Raw genomic sequence first — 18871 nt, 5'->3', positions numbered from 1 at the left:
AGGGTGAAAAATGGGCCTCCTGGAAGTTCTGAAGTCATTTCCACATTTGCAGTAACTCCTTCACAGTGGTGGGATTCAGCCAGTTCGCACCTACTCGAGAGAATTGGTTGTAACTTTCTAAGCAATTCAGAGAACCAGTTGTTGGAAGAAATCTCATTTTGTTTTTTGTTTTTTCATTTTACAGAGCTAATCCTGTAACGAAGGCAGGAAGGAAACATTCTGGTGTTGTTTCTAGTCTCATCTTTATTGCCAGGCTTATAGAAACTGCCTCTCTGGTTAACCCTTATTACATTATAACAGCTAAGGTGAAGCGCCCATCAACGTGAGTGATGTTGAGTTGGCCATGCCCACCCAGTCACATGACCACCAAGCCCTACCTACCCCGCTGGTCATTAGGGCAGAGAACCGGTTGTTAAATTATTTGAATCCCACCACTGCTCCTTCACCACAGCTCTTCTGGCCTTCAGATCCTTAAAAGAGATGGCTGACTTGATGTTTTTGCCTTTCCCCAAGAACCTCTATGACCCTTTTTGTGTACCTGAGGAACTGTCTTTTGACAAGAGTCTCTACCCATCCAATTCAATCCAGAATAACAGAATAACAGACTTGGAAGGAACCTTGAAGGTCTTCTAGTCCAACCCATGAGTGAGATTCAGCCTTCGAGCAACAGCACTTAACCCCCCTGTCCCCAGACAGACGTGTTACTGCAATTTCAAATACCCTTCAGCTGGGTCAAAAAAGGCTCAGCAGTGGAACAGCGTGAACACTGGGGACCAAAGAGATTCAGATACGTTTTTGAAGATCCTCATGGCTGTGTTTATGCAATATCCTGAGCCTTCTTCAGTTGAAGCAGAAGATCTGACGGTTTTCCTCCCCACAGACATCTTGAACCTTTATTCCTTTGAGCCATGATTTGATCAATTAATACCATTGCCTGAGTCAGTACTGCATCATAGAGTAGCTGCCTTGGCTTTGTACTGTATAATTAGCCACAAAATAGCCAGGCGCATGATAGTTTGGCTTACTGAGTAAAAGCAACCTACTTCAAAATGTGTCCTATAGACAAGTGATATTAATCAGCTAATATGGTTTTAAACAATAATTTAAACAATAATTATGGTATTATGTACAGGTTGGTCACTATTAGTGATGTGATTCAATTGGTCTTAACAACTGGTTCGCTGAGCATGCGCATTGGGTTAAAACAACACTAAAAAACTTGAAGGTCTACCTCAGTGGTTCCCAAACTTGGCAACTTTAAGACTGGCTGGAGAATTCTGGGAGTTGAAGTCCACAAGTCTTAAAGTTGCCAAGTTTGGGAACTACTGGTCTACCTGAAGGTCGGAGCGAATCTAGCTGATCTTCGTAGTTACCGGTTCTCCCAAACTGAGCCGAATCGGTAGCCTCCCACCCTGGTCATTATGGTATATTTACTGAACCCTGGTTATAAGACTATGCCTTTCATGTCTTAGATCAGTGTTTCTCAACCTTGGTGACTTTAAGTCCTGTGGACTTCATCTCCCAGAATTCCCCAGCCAACCAAGGTTGAGAAACACTATATTAGATAAACATAATCCTCCACAAAGCAAAATAGACAATAATTCATTTAGAAACCATCCTGAATTAGGTTGGCTTTACCCAGCTGGGTGACTTTGGCCCAGCAACTGTCCCTCAGCCCAATTCACCTCACAAGTTTCTTCTTGTGGGGAAAATAGGAGGAAGAAAGAGCATTAAGTATATTCACCATCTTGCATTATTTATAAAAATAATAGAGGTAGTTTTTTTTTTTTAAAGGTCTTTAAAAAATAATCTTACAGCTGCTTTGTCTGTCAAAAGATTTCTTTCCACTCTCCATTCCGTACAGCAAGGATCAGTCATACCAAAAACGGTGGTGTGATTTTACAGGCCAAAATCTTCAAGTTCATGACCATGTGATTCTCTTCTTCTGAAAGAAAGCCCACAGTGATAAAAAAAAATGTGCCTGAATGAGCCTTTTGTTGTGTCTGTTTGAGCTGCCTGCTTCACTGGATTCTACAGGGAAGGGACATATTTTTCTCCCTTTAGTGCCTGTTGATTCTTCCATTAAGTCATCAGAATCACAACATTGTTTTAAATAATGCACCATGAAGTCAACTCTAGCAAACACACACAGATAGGGTTTTTTTCCCCATGAAGACTGGCAAGGCAACCTATTCAATATATGTATTGGGGAAAGTGCTGATATTTTTGAATTCCATTCATCTGGAGAGCTGGCAAATGGGACTTTGCATTGTGCAGATTACAGGCAGTGTTACAAGCTAATTCATTGCTCACTGCCAGCAGTTCGATTCTGACCGGTTCAAGGTTCACTCAAACTTCCATCCTTCCGACATTGGTAAAATGCGGAGCAAGGTTGTTGTAGGCAATATGCTGACTCTGTAAACTGCTTAGAGAAGGCTGTAAAGCACTATGAAGCAGTATATAAGTCTAAAGGCTATTGCTATAATTCCAAGACCAGTTGTGTGGGCTACATAAATAATTAGTAAGAGATACATGGAGGCTGCAAAGCCTATTTCACCTGAAGAGCACTAGGCGACTCTTCTCCATCATTTCCAGAATGAATTTCTACTTCTCTGCTTCTCAAAAGCACTTTTTGATTATAGAATACGTCAGTTTGATCCACAGGCATCTTAAGCAGAAGGGTTTTGACAGTCAAGGTTCCTTGTGGCTAGCAGAATGAGAAATTAATCATTTAGAAAGTGTCTCAATGACTCTACAAGCTTTAGGGCAAGGCAGCAGAAGTAGGAGATACTTAATATACTTCAAATGTCCTCCAGATAGTCAAGTATTTGCGAGAGATTTTCACTCTGCCTTTAGAGCTCAGTGAAACCTGATTCCAATGTTGGCATGCAACAGCCTATTCTTGATAAAATTAAACATGAAATGAATCATGAATGGGCAGCCATATGAATTAATTAAACAATCAAACAAGTTGTTCTATTTGGCCTTAGTTTACATATTCTGTGTTTCCAAATATACCGAAAATAATGGTTATTCAATTTTTCTATTAAATTTATATTCAACTTTACCTGCAGGAGCTCAAGACAGTATATAAAACATGCCTTTTTTTCATTCACAGTGAGAGAGTTTGGATTGAGACAGAACAATTGGCCTTAATTTGTGTAGTTAATTTCTGTGAACTCAACCCTGGGCTTCCTTAGTCATAGTTCCATTCATTAGGTATCCATTAACACATGAGTTCCTCCAGTTTGTGGAGGGAAAACTGCCATGTATGAAATATTTCCAGATTTGCCAGGCAAAATGTTAGCATTAACTCTGTAGTTGTATGCAATATTCTTAGAAGTAAATTCACCTGATTTGTGAATAAAGAAACCAAGTATCAGAGTATATAAGATAACATCAAATTCTAACAGTTTAGAGGTAAAGCAGAACACAAGTATAATAGTTTATTTAAGCCTTGTCTGCTAAGACACTAGCAAATTTGGTAAGATGACCACTGTTGGAAGAAATGTCCACCTGGGTTCAGTTCCAAGTGGGAAGAAAGACACTGGAACATGGAGACTACTTGAAAAGATGGTTTAATGCTGTGGAGCTCCTAGGTGAAAAGGGGAAGGGGTACTGAGAGACCTTGGATATTATGCCCTCTGTTGGGTCCCACCTTAAGAGTTTCCTGTTCCTGTTTAAGAAATCTATCCCATTGGCTGTCAGACTCCCAGGGGGCAGGGATCTTAGCTAATTTTGTAGGCTGTGTGCTAAGCTTGGTTGAAACTTAGTGGATGGTGCAATGAAGGGCAATGAAATGGCTCTGCCCCTTCATGGTAGATCTTTGTTATGTAAAATAGATCTGCTCAGGCCTTAATGGCCCATTGACAAAGGTGGTGGGGGCGGCTGCATTTCTGTCTGAGTTTCTACTTCACTTTTTATGAGAAATATTCTGCCCTTTTAATATTTCCTAAAATATTTCATTTTTCTAGGAGGGGTGGGTGGGTGCTAACTTCCTTCAGCCACCTACACAGGAAGTTCCCTGCTAATAGAGAATAGCAATTTGCGTATCTGTTTCAACCACAGTGGATGTCAGAAGAGAAACAGAGCAACCAGGGACACACTTAATTGTAAGAAAAAGCTCTTTATATGCTCCAGATGCATGATTGAAAATATATTTTCTCCCTGAGAGTAGCTAAATCAAGATGCCCTCATTTAAACATTTAAATAGAAACTCTAGATCAGAATTGGGGAACGATGACCCCTTTATGACTTGTGGACTTCAACTCCCAGAATTCCTGAGCCAGTATGGCTGGCTCAGAAATTCTGGGAGTTGAAGTCCACAAGTCATAAAAGGCATCGTTTCCCACCCCTGCTCTAGATAAATGCATTTATTCTACCTCCCGAACTACTGAGCTACCACTCTCCCCAAGCAATGGTCCCAGAAACCTGCTGTTCTTAACTGTCCTCATCACTAGGCTGAAACACCATATAAGTATCATTTCTGATTTTGTACTGCAAAGTGAGTAGTTCAAAGGCAACTAAGAAAAGTAAGAAATCTTCTGTTCAAGCCTCAGGCCAAATTACTGAGAATTTTGTTTAAACCCTTCCTTGATATTCTTCCATGACCTCTAATGTTACTTGAGTCTTCTGAGAAGTTGACTGCAGGATCTAATAAATTTCAGAGTGTCATTATGCAAATTTGTAACTCTCAGAGTTCGCCTGGCAATCTGCCTTTTCTTCATGCTTTCCTTCTATACTTTCTGCAGCTGAATTCCTATTTCTAAAACTGACTTCCTTCTTTTAAAGCTTTGTGTGCGCACACAAATGCTTGGTCATGATTAGCCATGGTTTACTTAGCTCTATTTCCTGCTCTGTTCTCTTTCTCACTGCCCCATTGCATGGAAGGGAGTGGGGGAATATCACACTTAGTTCTCAACCTGCAATCATTTGTTTAGCAATCAGTTCAAGTTACAACACCTTATTAATGACCTGTCCTCCCACTTACAGCCATTTGCAGCATTCCAACAGTCACAGGATCAAAATTTAGGCCCTGGCATGTATTAACATTGGTTGTAGCATCCTGGGATCATGTGATCACCATTTGCAAACTTCCCAGCTGGTTTCATTTAATCATCACATGATGCACCTAGCAGCGATGCACTTAACAACTTTGGCAAAAAACGGTCATAAAATCTGGCATGACTCACTTAACAACCGCCTTGCCTAGCATTGGAAATGCGGGTCCCAACTTTGGTTTATTACCTGTAAAGCATAATGAACAGAATAGCTTGCTCATAATAATCCGTTTTCCCTCTCTAAGAGTTAAATATCACTTCTGCTAACTTTCTCAGATCGGTTTTCATCATTCTCCCCAGTGCTCATTAAGCCAGTCATATAAGAAGGAGAGAGGATGAGAGTGGGTGGTGTGCGTAAGATTAAAAGGAGTGAGGAGGCTTGCTTTTTTGCAATAGAGGCAAGTGATAAAAAGAGGCAAACAAAGTATTGTTACAGCTCTCTGTGTGACATATAGATCATTAAGTAAAAGTCAGAAATTGTGTACGATCAAAAAGATCCTGGTGGCATCTTTTCTAACAAGCTTTATTAAAAGCCATATATATCCTCCTATTTTTACCATCATAGACTACATCGTTATTTAATAATATGCAGCAACCGAACACCTAAATTATATTAAACATGCCTTCAGGTACAGCTTAATTAGGGCTACCATATCTGGGCTGCAAAACTCATAGCGCTCAGAAGACCATAAAGATATTGCCATGACTGAAGGAGAAGATATTGGAAAGGATAAATTTACTAGCAGTAAATTTACTCAATCAGTCTTTTTCAGGTCAATGCCCTCTAATTGTGTTGGGCTTCATTTCCTCTTATGGGTAGCCCTCATTTAACAACCACTTCTCCAGCAACTGTTCAAAGTCCTGACAGTGCAGGATGAAACTTATGATCCACCCTCATAGTCATGACTGTCATAGCATCCCACAGTCACATGATCACCATTCAAGAACTTGGCAACTTGCTTGTAATCACAATCAAGTGTCCCCCAGTCACTTTCAACCTTCGTTGTTACCTTTTGACAAGCCAAGTGAATGGGGAAGCTGGTAGGAAATTGCAAGAGGTGATCATATGACACTATGCCTAACAGCGTGGGACTCATTGAACAGCGGAAACTGGAACAGCCGCAAGTGATATTATAAGTCAATGAAGTCATGTGACATCAGGCTTTATGACGATACCGCAGGGGAGTCAAACTCATGTCGTCACGGCGGTGTCACGTGATATTTCGTGACTCCCCCCCTTCGCTAAACTGGTTGTGGGCGTGACCAGTGTGTGATGCATCTGGCCCACAGGTTGCGAGTTTGAGAGCCCTGGCAGTAGTGTTGGAGTTGCTGGCCCCAATTATTCTAGTTAAGCAGGAATTCTTGTATTTCCCAGCTGGGGATTAATGAAATACTGTGCCTCTTGAAAGCAATAGATAGAAAAAGCAGCACTAATAATATGGAAAAAATGTGATTTCGTGTTATTTGCCCACAGTTGTTTGAGAATGAAGATTTAATAGTTCTTGTTTGAGTCCCCTCTGGGGAAAAGGGCGGCATATAAGTGCAATAAATTCAATTGTCAAAAATCTGGCTGCCGAATGAAGTGTTTGGCCAAAGAAAATGGATTAAATATAGGCTATACTTATTTATGTATTAATGTGTTCAATACAATTTAGAAGCCACCACACTCCGCACAACTGTTGGCAGCTTACATTTTAAAAGGAACAACAATCTGAAAAATGAAAAGATCTTTCTTGCAATTGTGGTCAGACTGGTTTTACGCTGTGCACATTTGGTTTTGGCTTAGTGCCTGAATTTGACCACTGTGACTTATAAATCATGGTTTACACAGGTAGCCCTCGACAACAGATCACTTAGTAACCATTTGAAATTATAATGGCTCTGAAAAAAGTGACTTATGTTAATTTTTCACACCATCGATGCAGCAGCCCCAAGGTCATGTGATCAAAATTCAGAAGCTTGGCAACCGACTCGTATTTATGACTATTGCAGTATGCCTGGGTCACGTGATAACCTTTTGCAAACATCTGAGCCAGAGGTGGGTTTCTGCTGGTTCGCCCCAGATTGGGCAAACCAGTAGTGGCGGTGGCGGGAGCCTCCGCCCACCTGCTGACACTTCACTTCTGCACATGCGCAGAAGCGTCGGGCGAGTGCGCGTGCACGAGCAAACCGGTAGTAAAATAAATTGAAACCCACCACTGATCCGAGCCCAAAATTTCTCTTGCTAAGTGAGACATTTGTTAAGTGAGTTTTGGGCCATTTCACCACCTTTCTTGCAACATTTGTAAGTGAATCCCAGCAGTTGTTAAGTTACACAGTTGTTAAGTGAATCTGGCTTCCCCATTGACTTTGCTAGTTGGAAGGTCACAAAAGGTGATCACATGACACCAGGACACTGCAAATGCCATAAAAACGAGTCAGTTGCAAACATCCCAATGTTGATCATGTGACTATGGGGCTGATGCAACAGTTGTAAATGTGAAAAATGGTCATAAGCCACTTTTTTCAGTGTTGTTGTAACTTCAGTCATTAAAAAAACTGTTGCCTTGAGGACTATCTATAGTAGCTGCCCAGAGTCACTTGGTTGAGTTGTCTATAGAAATTGAATAAATAATATCCAGAAATAATTACTGTTTCTTGCTTCCCAGTCTAATTTCAAAAGCATCTGGTTGATCATGACTGATTTCAGTAAGATTAGAACTGGACTGGGGGCTACCAGGAAATCCAAGGGCTGAAGAATTGAAAACACCAGCCATTCCTTGAAGGTAAAGATTCCCCTCGAACATATGTACTAGTCATTCCCGACTCTAGGGGGCAGTGCTCATCTCCATTTCAAAGCCAAAGAGCCAGCGCTGTCTGAAGACGTCTCTATGGTCATGTGGCCGGCATGACTAAACGCTGAAGGCGCACGGAACATTAACTTCCCGCTAAACATGGTTCCTATTTTTCTTTTTGCATTTTTACATGTTTTTGAACTGCTAGGTTGGCAGAAGCTGGGACAAGTAATGGGAGCTCACTCCATTATGTAGCGCTAGGAATTCGAACTGCCGAACTGCTGACCTTTCTGATCGACAAGCTCAGCGTCTTAGCCAATGAGCCACCATGTCCCTATAAGTGTCAAAAAGACTGTCTGGGTGCATCCCGAGATCATCAGATGCTGAACTCCGCTCAATCCAGGCTACTTTTAGCCATCATCTCCAAAATCAAGCGTGGTCCCTAACATCACAAGGCAGTCCCCTCTGCCATAGCTGATGAACCTTTTGTGTTCAGAGTTCAGATCCCAGCTAAATTGTAAAGATCTCTCGTCAAGTGGAGACTCATTGCACCCTCAGTGTTGTAAGGATGTTATTTGGGGCAAATTACTGGAACAATCTTGATCTCAAAAAGGGAAAGGAGGAAAGTTCGAATAGAGCTTCCATTTTTATAGAAACCCAACAATGCGTAATTATCGTATTTTACTAAACGCATTCGCACTCAACTTTTTTTTGTTTTATTATTTTATTATATTACAGTTACCGTAAATTGGATTTTACTGCCATTGTGAGCAGCCCAGAGTTTGCGTTTGAGATCGGCGGCCCCAGACAATCTATTGAATAAAAAAGTAAAAATAAACTCCATTGATCCCCAGGGAAGAAGGCACAAACACCCCAGAAGTAACGTTTGCAAGGTGGTTGTGTTTTCTTTTTTCAACACCTCCGTGCAAAATGAAATGGAAGGCACGGCTACCCGGGCAACGCCTTCAGATTTTCATTTCCCATCCCCAGCTTTGTCACGGCCTCTCCCTGAAGCCCGGCAGGCGGCCGGGCTCCAACGCACGAGCCGCCCACGCGCTAGCCCCACGGCCGGACCCGGGTCCTACGTGACCCGCTCAGCGTCGCGGAAAAACCGCCTCCTCCCACTTGTACCCGGCCCAGCCAGGTGGGCGGAGTCGATGGGCCACAGTTCGGGCGTTCGCCTCAGCAAGGCCGGGACGCTATTGGCTGAGGCAAGCGCGCGCGGATTGGCCGTCTCCTTGACGGAGGGGCGTGACTCTTCCCTGACGCCTGGTTCGGAGGGCCGGCGAGGGGCGAGTGCCGGCTGGCTGGCCGTGGGGCGAGTTGCATCGCGATGTTGCTCTCGCCGCCGCCCTCCTCGTCCCTGCCCTGCGGGCGGGCGGCAGGCGGCTCCCCTGGCCTTGGGGCGCGAGCGGCCGGGTCGGAGCTCCAGGTGGAGATTGCTCCCCGAGAGCCGCCCGACGAAGAAGGGGAGCGAGGCCGCGCCGGAACTATGCCCGAGTGCGCCCCGCTCCGGACGACTGGAGCCGGCTCCGAACCGGCCAGGGCGTCGTCCGAGGCGGAGGCCGCTGCGTCAACTGCCCTGGAAGAAGAAGAAGCAATAGCAGCTGCCGAAGACTCATGTCCCCGGTGGGGAGCGCAGCACGCGGGAGCCCGGGAGCTGGCTGAACTCTATTCTCCCGGTAAGGAGGGGTGCGGGATTTCGGGGGGAGACTTTCAAAGGGTCTCTCGGCCGTCCCCGGCGGGCCCTGATTGTGATGCCGGATTGTAACGAAAGTGGCTCGGTTCGTCCACCTCGCTCATCCTTCTCTGCCTCTCCACGGGATTATTGCGCACTTGAACGGCTCCTTTGATAGCACGTTGCCCCGGGCAGGTCATCGGAACGAGCCTTCTCGCCGTCCGTCTGAACCTGCAAGTTGGGGTTAGGGATTTAAAGCCGGTGGGACGGGCAGGTTGGCTTCTTCCCATGCTTTAAAAAAAAAAGTGAGTAGCGGATGGCGGATAGATTAGGATCCCCCCCTTCCACGTTTCTGGATCAGATTTAGTAAATCTGAAGAGTGGGATCTTTTTAATTCGGGTAAGGCTGCCTTAGTTAGCTGCAAGCTTTCTACTGCTGTGGGTGGGCCGAGCACTGAATCCAGTCTTAAAAGAGGCAGAAGAAGGCATGGGACATAAAATAAGATCTGGGCCTCATCTACCGTTGGTGTCTTCTTGTTTTAACCCGTTTGTTCAGATACTTGGTTTAAAGATGTACAGATAGTATTTCTTTTTTTTGTAGTCAGTAAGAGGTGTGCACCTGAGGTTGTCCTTATAAAATCAGAAAACTCATATTAAAATACTTGGAGGAGCTTGGTTGTTTTCAGCTCCCTATTTAGAGGTATGCTTAATGCACCCTAGGTTTTTCCCTTATGAATGTATTAAGTGCAACATTAGGTAGGGTTGGGCCCAGTGGTGGGTTACAGCCTGTAAGCCCCAGTACGGGCATACCAGTGCCTGCTGGGAGCACCAGGTACCGTTCTGGGCCCGCTCGCCTTCCTTACCTGTATTTGACCCAACTGGGCCATTTGCGCACGGAGCATACGGCGCCTGTGCAACGCTCCACCGAGCAGCTGGAGTGTCGCGGGCAGTGGGTGTGCATGCACGCGGAGTGTGCATGAACGTGATGGACGTCCGGGCCCCGTTGCAGCATACCGGTTGCGACGGGATCCAGAACCCACCACTGGTTGGGCGCTGTTACTACATGGAATAGAAATTGTGGGAAATGTCAAAGGAGTAGTCAAAAACATACCACAAGATTGAAGTGAAAGTCCGCCTTCATGTTGTTGTCAAGAAAACTTCATGATTTGACTAGGAATCAAAAACTCCTTAATGAAGTTTTCACTCTAAGAAAAAGCAGTAGGATCAGTAGTGTAGATGCTCACACTGGCAAAATGACTTTTCTAGCAAAATAGCCATGCTAATCCATGTACTATGGATTCATGCATTTGCTAATGGAAAAGCAAACACTACTTTGTCACATCCTCTTATGATCGTCTTAGGCTGTCATCAATTGGGGTTTATTTGGAAATCATGGCCTTGTGCAAACCAGGACATGTTATGAGATAGTTGTCATGGAAGACAACTCTGGTTGTCTTCTGGTTTTGTTTGTTGATTCTCTGAAGGTTTGTCCAAAATCCAGGGCATGGTAGTTTGTGGAGCAAGGGTGTGAAACTCACACATTGTTGTCACATAATGTATTGCAACTTTCCCTCCCCTTGCTAAACTGGGGGTGGGAGTGGCCAGTGCATGATGAATGGGCCGTGAGCTTCATACCCCTATTGTAGAGTATTAGCTTTATTTCTAACGGCTTTTGTTGGTTACAGAAGGCTGCAAATTGTATTCAGACTTTATGCCATTTATATTCAAATGATATGTATTTATATTCAAATTGTACGCAACTTTTATTCAACTCTAGCCTTTGCATTGTACAGTACGTCTTTCAAGGTTAATTGAGTAACTCAACCATTTCTCTTTTGGCGAGCAGCTAAGGCATCAGGCTAGAAACCAGGAGATCGTGAGTTCTAGCCCCACCTTAGGCACAAAGCCAGCTGGGTGACCTTGGGTTAATCTTGTTCAGGCATAGAAAGCAAACAGTGGCAAACCGCTTCCGAAAAACCTTGCCAAGCAAACTACAAGGACTTGTCCAGACAGTCTACAAGAAACAGACATGATGAGTGAAAAGGGGGAGGGACTCTTACATAAATAAAATATATTTTTCTTCTTTCTCCTGTCCCAAAAAACTTTTTCTTAATGATTGTGGCAGAAATTGATACTGTAATCTCTGCTGTGTACTGTGGAATTTTATTTATTACTATTTTGACTCCTGATGACTGTATGGATAGATAGATAAAATTTTAAAAGTGATTTGCTGGTATCTTCTTTCTAAAGGTTGAGAGAAAATAGCTCAAAATCACTGAACTATTTTTATGCCACTCTCTTGTTTTAAACCAGCACCTTTAACCATTAGGCCAACTGGCTCATTTATATAGTCCTTCTGGGTTATATAAAGTACATAATACATATTTGGTATCGGTTTAGCATGAGCAAATCAGTGGCACGTGGGTAGTCTTCCTTCTGAAAAATTACTTGTTTAGAATTCTCTCTGTCAGCACAACAATCTTAATCATTTCCTTGTTGAAACAAGAAGGCAGTGGAGGGAGTGAAATAAAAAATAGATTGGGGATGGGATCAAACAGAGCTTAAAATTAAAGAAAGGCCTTTTGGCTGTATGTGTTTGGGATATATGTATGTATGTATGTATGTATACACGTGTGTGTGTGTGTGTGTGTGTAACTGCTCATCACTTGGTACAAACTAAAATATTTTTAGTCCAACTTTCGTTGTCAGTATGGCCTTCTTGTCTTTTTAAATCCTTGATTTTAAGTATTATGAATATAACAACCGGGTTGCCTTTTTTAAAGACTGCAAAGCAATAGAATCAGAGCATTTTCCTAAGTTCCTAGTGTGGTGTCTAAAAAAATTATGAATAAATGAATAAAATGTTTTATTTATCTGGACATTGACAGCTCTACTCTCTTAAGTGGACTATACATGCAATTTGATAAATAATCTGACCATAATCATTGCACCTGACTTTTTCTCATAAACCTGAGTGTTGATTGTTTTGGAAAATTCTTATCAGTTTCAGAGCCAGTTTAATTAGCCAGTTTAATGTGCAGCTGTAATTAGGTTCTAGTGGTACTTCAGACATGAAATCCAACTAGATGACTTTGTGCCGGTCAATTTTTCCCAGCCCAGCCCACCCCACAGAGTTGATGTGAGGAACCTAGGAGATAGTTGTGATAAAAAATAATCTAATGCATGATCTTTAATTGGAGTGAGTGTCCTCCAGATGTTTTGAATTACAATCCTCAATAGGGTCAGTCTACATAAAACAGTAGTTGAAATTGAGATACAGAAAATCTAGGTCATCCAACTCCACAGCAACTCTAAGTAGCAGACAATATTAAAAATAAAGTAGCAACAACAATAAAGGAAGAGGCTTGAGAGACCGCCTCCTGCCAATTACCTCCCTGCGACCAATTAGATCGCATAGATTAGGCCTCCTCCGAGTCCCATCTGCCAGTCAGTGCCGACTGGCAACTACACGGAGGAGAGCCTTTTCAGTAGTAGCTCCGACCCTTTGGAACAATCTCCCCGTGGAGATTCGTACCCTCACCACCGTCCAGACCTTCCGCACAGCCCTTAAGACCTGGCTAGCCCGTCAGGCCTGGGGATAAAGATAATTTGTCCCCACCCGAATGATGAATGAATGTTGCTTACTATTTTACTTCTATGTATTGTTTGTGTCTATTGTCTGTACCCTCCCTTCCTTATTTTATGTAAGCCACCCTGAGTGCCCTCAGGGAAAAGGGCGGCCTATAAATACTAATAAAATCCTAAAAATCCTAAAAAATAATAAACTCTCTAAAAGAATAAAACCAACATCTCAATCATGCATCATTTCCACAAGGAGTCATTCATCCAATCTAACTCAGTGTCTGGGATAAGTGCCAGGTTTTAAGGACCTGTTTGAAGAAGGCTAAAGTAGAAGCAGGGTAAATCTCTGCAGTGACATTGTCCAGAGTTATCCTTGGTTCAGATTATATAACTGGGTCAGACCGAACCTTTTGGGGAGCTATCAATAAGTGGCATAATATATAGTGGGCTAATAATAATAATAAACATGCATGCTCAAAATCCTGCTTAGATCCATTCAAAGGTTGATGTCTTCATTTCATCCTTTTCAAGGGCTTGAATAAACATTTTAAGATAATGAAGGTTTGGCAGGCATGTAATATAGAAATCTAAAAAACTTAAGATATAACCTTTTCTGTTCTGTACAGGGTTTAGAAATAGAAAGCCAAAAACAAAGATCAGATTGGTGGATGGGAAAGGATTATGAGTCTTGCAAGCAAGGATTATGAATCTTGTACTACAAGTATTGTAATAATGGATTGTAAAATATGGCCCTTAGACCTTAAGTCTTTTCATTTGACTCTTCATCTGACACCTAATAGTATAAAAATGTTGGCTGCCTCCTTCATTCAGGATATGGCATGTGTTTCCTTTTGTAGCTACAGTCTCAAGGGTGTGCATTTGTGCGTGCGTGATTTTTGAGTCATTCTTTCTCTCTGCTTTGAAAGGTAACACCCCAGTCATCCTAGGTACCAATGAAAAGGCTTATACATGTCAGCTGAAATGCTTGATTTAATCTGACTATCAGTTGCTTGTCTTATCTGGCAAAATGTTCAGTGTCTAAGAAGCAATTTCAATTTTGAACTTAATTTCAGTATATAAGATAACCTTATCTACTTGAAGTTTATTCAATTCAGAAACACCAGAGAAGCTGTTTGATGTATTGGCCACGTGGCTAGTCATAAAATATTGCAGAGCTGCCCAGTCATAAAGTATGCTTTGGAATAAGCATGTTTAAAGCAGAATCACATACTTAACTCTTAACATAGCCATTCATATCAATTTGACATTCTTAAAAAGTTTAAAACTCAATTCCATAATCCAACATTGTCCCAGTATTTAAGATTATAGGAGTGATAGTCTTAACAGATACACAAGGTACTAGGTCGAGAAGCTACAGTGGCATGTCTGGTGTTTTTGATTGCTCCACAAACAGCTCTGATTAAAAAAGTAACATTTTTTACGTTTGATTGAGGATTCATTAAACTGCTTTGTTAAAAATATCCACTGGAACATTTTTGTTTTTTATACAAAGAGTTTTTGTTCTCTTACTTAAGGCTTCACATAACAATGATCACGTGTCAAATCTCCTCTTATTACTGCTTGGCCTCTTGCAGATCCAAAGACAGATGTGTGAAGCAATCATTGGCAGTGGGACATTTTGGGAGGTTTGAAATATATTTTATTTTAACAGCTCTAAACTGTAAGCCTCACTCTTAGCTTCATTGGCTGTGTCCAAGTTCTAACATCATAGTGTGAAAGAGAAATATTGGTACTAATAGAAGAAACTATTTGTAGTTCAGTGTTGTACTGTGGAGTCCTTGGTGCTCTCTGTCCTTGGTTGTTTTCTTGCAAATGTTTCATTACACAATAGGTAATATTTTCAGTGCTAGAGGGAGTTGGGTTTCCTCTCTGTTTATATACAGTGGCTTGTCATATCAGTATTGGTGGGAGTGTTGTTTTCTTCTTGGTAGTTCCTTGATTAAACTTTTACTGTTTGATTGTTTGTCTGAGGTGGTAGTTCTTTCACTGGGATATTGTTTATTCCTTGATTGTTGGTCTGGTGTTAGTAGTCCCTGTTTGGGAGTTGATTGTTGAAGGGAAGGTGTTGTGATCCTTTTGTTTTCTTTTTTAGCTTTTTGATTATCATGAAGAAAACAACACTCCCACCAATTAGGTAATGAAATGTCTGCAAGGAAACAACCAAACTCGGCACCAGGAATTCCAAAGAGAAAATATTGACTTGCTTTCCCCATGCCATATATCATTCTGTATGCCTTTGTCATGTCCTACTTTATTTGTATTTTTAAAATATTTGAATCCAAAATGTAATCTTTCCACATGCAAAACTTAGTTCTAAATCCGTGATGGCCAACCTATGGCACGCGTGCCGAAAGTGGCACACAGAGCCATTTCTACGGGCACGCGAGCCTTCGCCTGTTGCTCTTCCGGGTTCCAATGCGCCAGCCAGCTAGTCTTCACGTGCTCAGGAACGCCAGAAACCAAAAGAGCATCCACCCGGAGTGCATGCGCGTTGGCCAGCTGGCCTTCCGGGTTCTGGCACGCATGTGCGTGCAAAGACCAGCTGGCCGGTGTGCATGTCAGAAACCAGAAAATCATCTTCCTGGCATGTGCATGCGCACTGGGCGACTGCTCTTTTGGTTTCTGGGGCACATGTGTGCACGAACACCAGCTGGCTGGTGTCCATGCACGTGCTGGAAACTGGAAGAGCAGCCCCCAGGCACGTGCATGCACACCGGGCAGCTGCTCTTCTGGTTTCTGGCACACCTGCGCCCACTCCCATTTCAGCACTCAGTGCCAAAAAGGTTTGCCAACACTGTTCTAGATCATTATTCTCCTGTTGGCTGGGGAATTCTGGAAATTGTAGGCCTCATATCTTAAAATTATTAAGATTGAGATACACTGTTTCTAGCCTCTCGATCAATATAACTGCTGCCTTCTCTACTGTTTCTTATTTTTAACAGAATCCCTTTAGAAAATCCATACAACTTCCAAAGTATGATCTCATCATCGATAATGTAAAAGCATTGTAATAGATTGGCAATTTCTAATTACCCCCAAAATGCTATTTAATTTGTCATTTATGCAGGAAGTATAGTATAGTATCTTCTTTATTGTCCCTGTACAAAATAAATACAATGAAATTGGTTTTAGTCTCACTGGTGCAATCCATGACAACAAATATAAACAACATAACAGTTGTTTGTTGTTTATTTGCTTAACATAAATTAAAAGTGCCCACAAGGTCAGGATTTTCTTTGGACTGTGTTGGGCCTATAATTACCATTTTATTAAGCAGACAGTTTTAATTAAAAGGTCCAGTGATTAAGGCACTAGGTTAGAAATCAGAAGAGCGTGAGTTCTAGTCCCACCTTAAGGCATTAAGTCAGCTGGGTGACCTTGGGCCAGTCACTCTTTCTCAGTTCAGCCTACCTGACAGGGCTCTAATTGTGGGGAAAACAGAAAGAAGGAAGAGTACTGTATTAGATGTATTGCCACCTTGAGTCATTTAAAAGTAATAAAGCTAGTAAATTAAATAAATAAATAGGTTTTCTAACTTCTCTTTATCTCCTACCCCTGCTATCGGAATTGTGTCAGTTGTATCTGTTGTCCTTGCAACCTGTATAATCTTGCTAAAATTTTGCCTCATTTATGGATGAAAAAAATATTTGGTGCACTGGCATATATATCCCAAGTAGATTTACAGTAAATGTGCTTCCATATTTCTTTTTATGTGTCACTCTCCTGAATGATTTTAATTTTAAATAAAAAAAATATTTTTATTAAGAATTTTTACGATAATAAAATATAGTACAAACTGAAATCAGAAAGAGGGGAAAGAATAGAAAAAAGTAAGAAAAATGCAAAGGAAAAAAGATGAAGGAAAAAGGGGGAAAAAAGCAATAGCTAAAGAAGTGAGTTCTGAACTTAGTCACAAGTACAAACAAACTTAATATTTCTCTACCCCAAAAGGTTAAATATGTGGATCAATTCATCCCGGAATCCACCCCATATACATTCACAAATCCATGAACCATTAATACTTTTATGCATATGCTGGCAAAAAGTGATTATAAAGATATAAAGATATATTTTACTTTAATCCTCACCAAATAAATCAGCTTTGTAGAGATGTGTGGTGGCTGAGAGGTTAAGGCACTGGCCTCCCACTTGGAAGGTTGAGGGTTCAATCCTAGGCAGTGTACAAATGTTTATCAGTGCACAATGAGAAAATATCTGCTGCAAACTCTGTGTAGGTATCAGGCAAGGCATCCATCCAGTAAACATTCAGCTCCATTCAGTCGCCCGACTCCACCCCAAATAAAGGAATTAAAGGGTCATAAAAAGAGAAAAAAATCTACTTTGTATTCCTCCTTTTACTTTGAACAATGGTTCCATTACACCAGGCTCATCGCTGGTCTGTTCTGGCCATGGTGTCATCTCTGTTCCTTGGGACATCTCTAATTTGCCATTTCTTACTCAGAATGCATTAATCTAATTGGGTTCAATTGGCTCCATATAACTTGAATTTATGAAAAGTGGCCTTGATTTTTAATTTGTCAGGATGAAAAGTTATTTTGGATACATGTTCAAAAACATTTTTTTGTGTAGGGACTTGGCAGTAATGCTGGTAAAGTAGCAACTATAATCATTTTTTTCATATTGTATCAGTGGGGGGAAAAACCCTCTGTCTTTCATCACAGGATAATTGTGAATGTATTTGACATACTGCCAATGAACTAAATCCTTCAAGGCCAAGGAGATTGCAACTTTTTGTAGTTACAAACTACTGTTGCTTTTTTCGGCAAAACTTCCTGGATGGTCATTGATTACTATAGTAACTTACCGTATTTTTCAGACTATAAGACACACCGGTGTATAAGACACATCAAGATTTCTAAGAGGTAAGGAAAAAAAAGTTTTTGCCTTCCCACAGCCCCAGCAGCACTATCCAGGCTTCAGTAGGGCTGGAGGAAGGTAAAAACGCTCCTGTTTTTGCCTTGCCCCAGCCCTGCTGAAGCCTGCAGAGGGCTGCTGGGGGCTGAGGGAAGGCAAAAAAGCCTCAGTTTTTGCGGAAAATGGCCCACTTTTTGCAAAAATGGGATGTGGGGCGGGGCTTCGGGAGGTAAAAATGGCTGTATTCGGTGTATAAGACGCACCAACATTTCCACACTCTTTAGGGGGGAAGGTGTGTCTTATACTCCGAAAAATATGGTAGCTTACAAGTATTAATATGTCAGAATGTTCTTTTATCTGTGGTTGGGAGTTAAGGCTTGCTTGTTGACTTCTTTGATCTGAAGGCCAAAGCAATAAACAACTAATAACATCATATCCAGCTACCCAATAGCTGATGCTTAAATGCATCTATTTGAATAATTTATATATGAATGAAGAGTTGAAGTTGTTTATGAGAAGAGCTTAAGTCCTGAAGTGTTAATATTTCAATGCATTTCAATTTTTATTTACAACAAGAACTCATACAAGCCTCCTTGCTTGACCTGGTATTTTTTCAGCTTTGAGATATCTTAAGATGTACTTAACTGGTCCATGTGATATCTGAACAAACTAAATAGCAATAGCAATAGCAATAGCAGTAGACTTATATACCGCTTCATAGGCCTCTCTAAGCGGTTTACAGAGAGTCAGCAATCTGGGTCCTCATTTTACCCACCTCGGAAGGATGGAAGGCTGAGTCAACCCTGAGCCGGTGAGATTTGAACCGCTGACCTGCTGATCTAGCAGTAGCCTGCAGTGCTGCATTTAACCACTGCGCCACCT

The 18871-nt window shown here is 41.8% G+C and overlaps 1 protein-coding gene across 1 annotated transcript in view; it reads left to right on the top strand.

Moving 5' to 3' along the window:
• Positions 1-9088: 9088 nt before the first annotated feature.
• LOC116508836 (transmembrane protein 189-like) overlaps positions 9089-18871 on the top strand; it is a 30969-nt gene continuing 21186 nt past the window's right edge. Inside the window, exon 1 of the mRNA XM_032217595.1 lies at positions 9089-9516. Within this exon, the coding sequence (XP_032073486.1) occupies positions 9168-9516 (349 nt within the window). The 5' untranslated portion in view covers positions 9089-9167. The remainder of the gene's footprint in view (positions 9517-18871) is intronic.

The sequence above is a fragment of the Thamnophis elegans genome, chromosome 5 (assembly GCF_009769535.1).
Source record: "Thamnophis elegans isolate rThaEle1 chromosome 5, rThaEle1.pri, whole genome shotgun sequence".
Classification (NCBI taxonomy): Eukaryota; Metazoa; Chordata; class Lepidosauria; order Squamata; family Colubridae; genus Thamnophis; species Thamnophis elegans.
The sequence above is the reverse complement of the archived record's forward strand: the minus strand, read 5'-3'. Positions and strand labels throughout refer to the sequence as shown.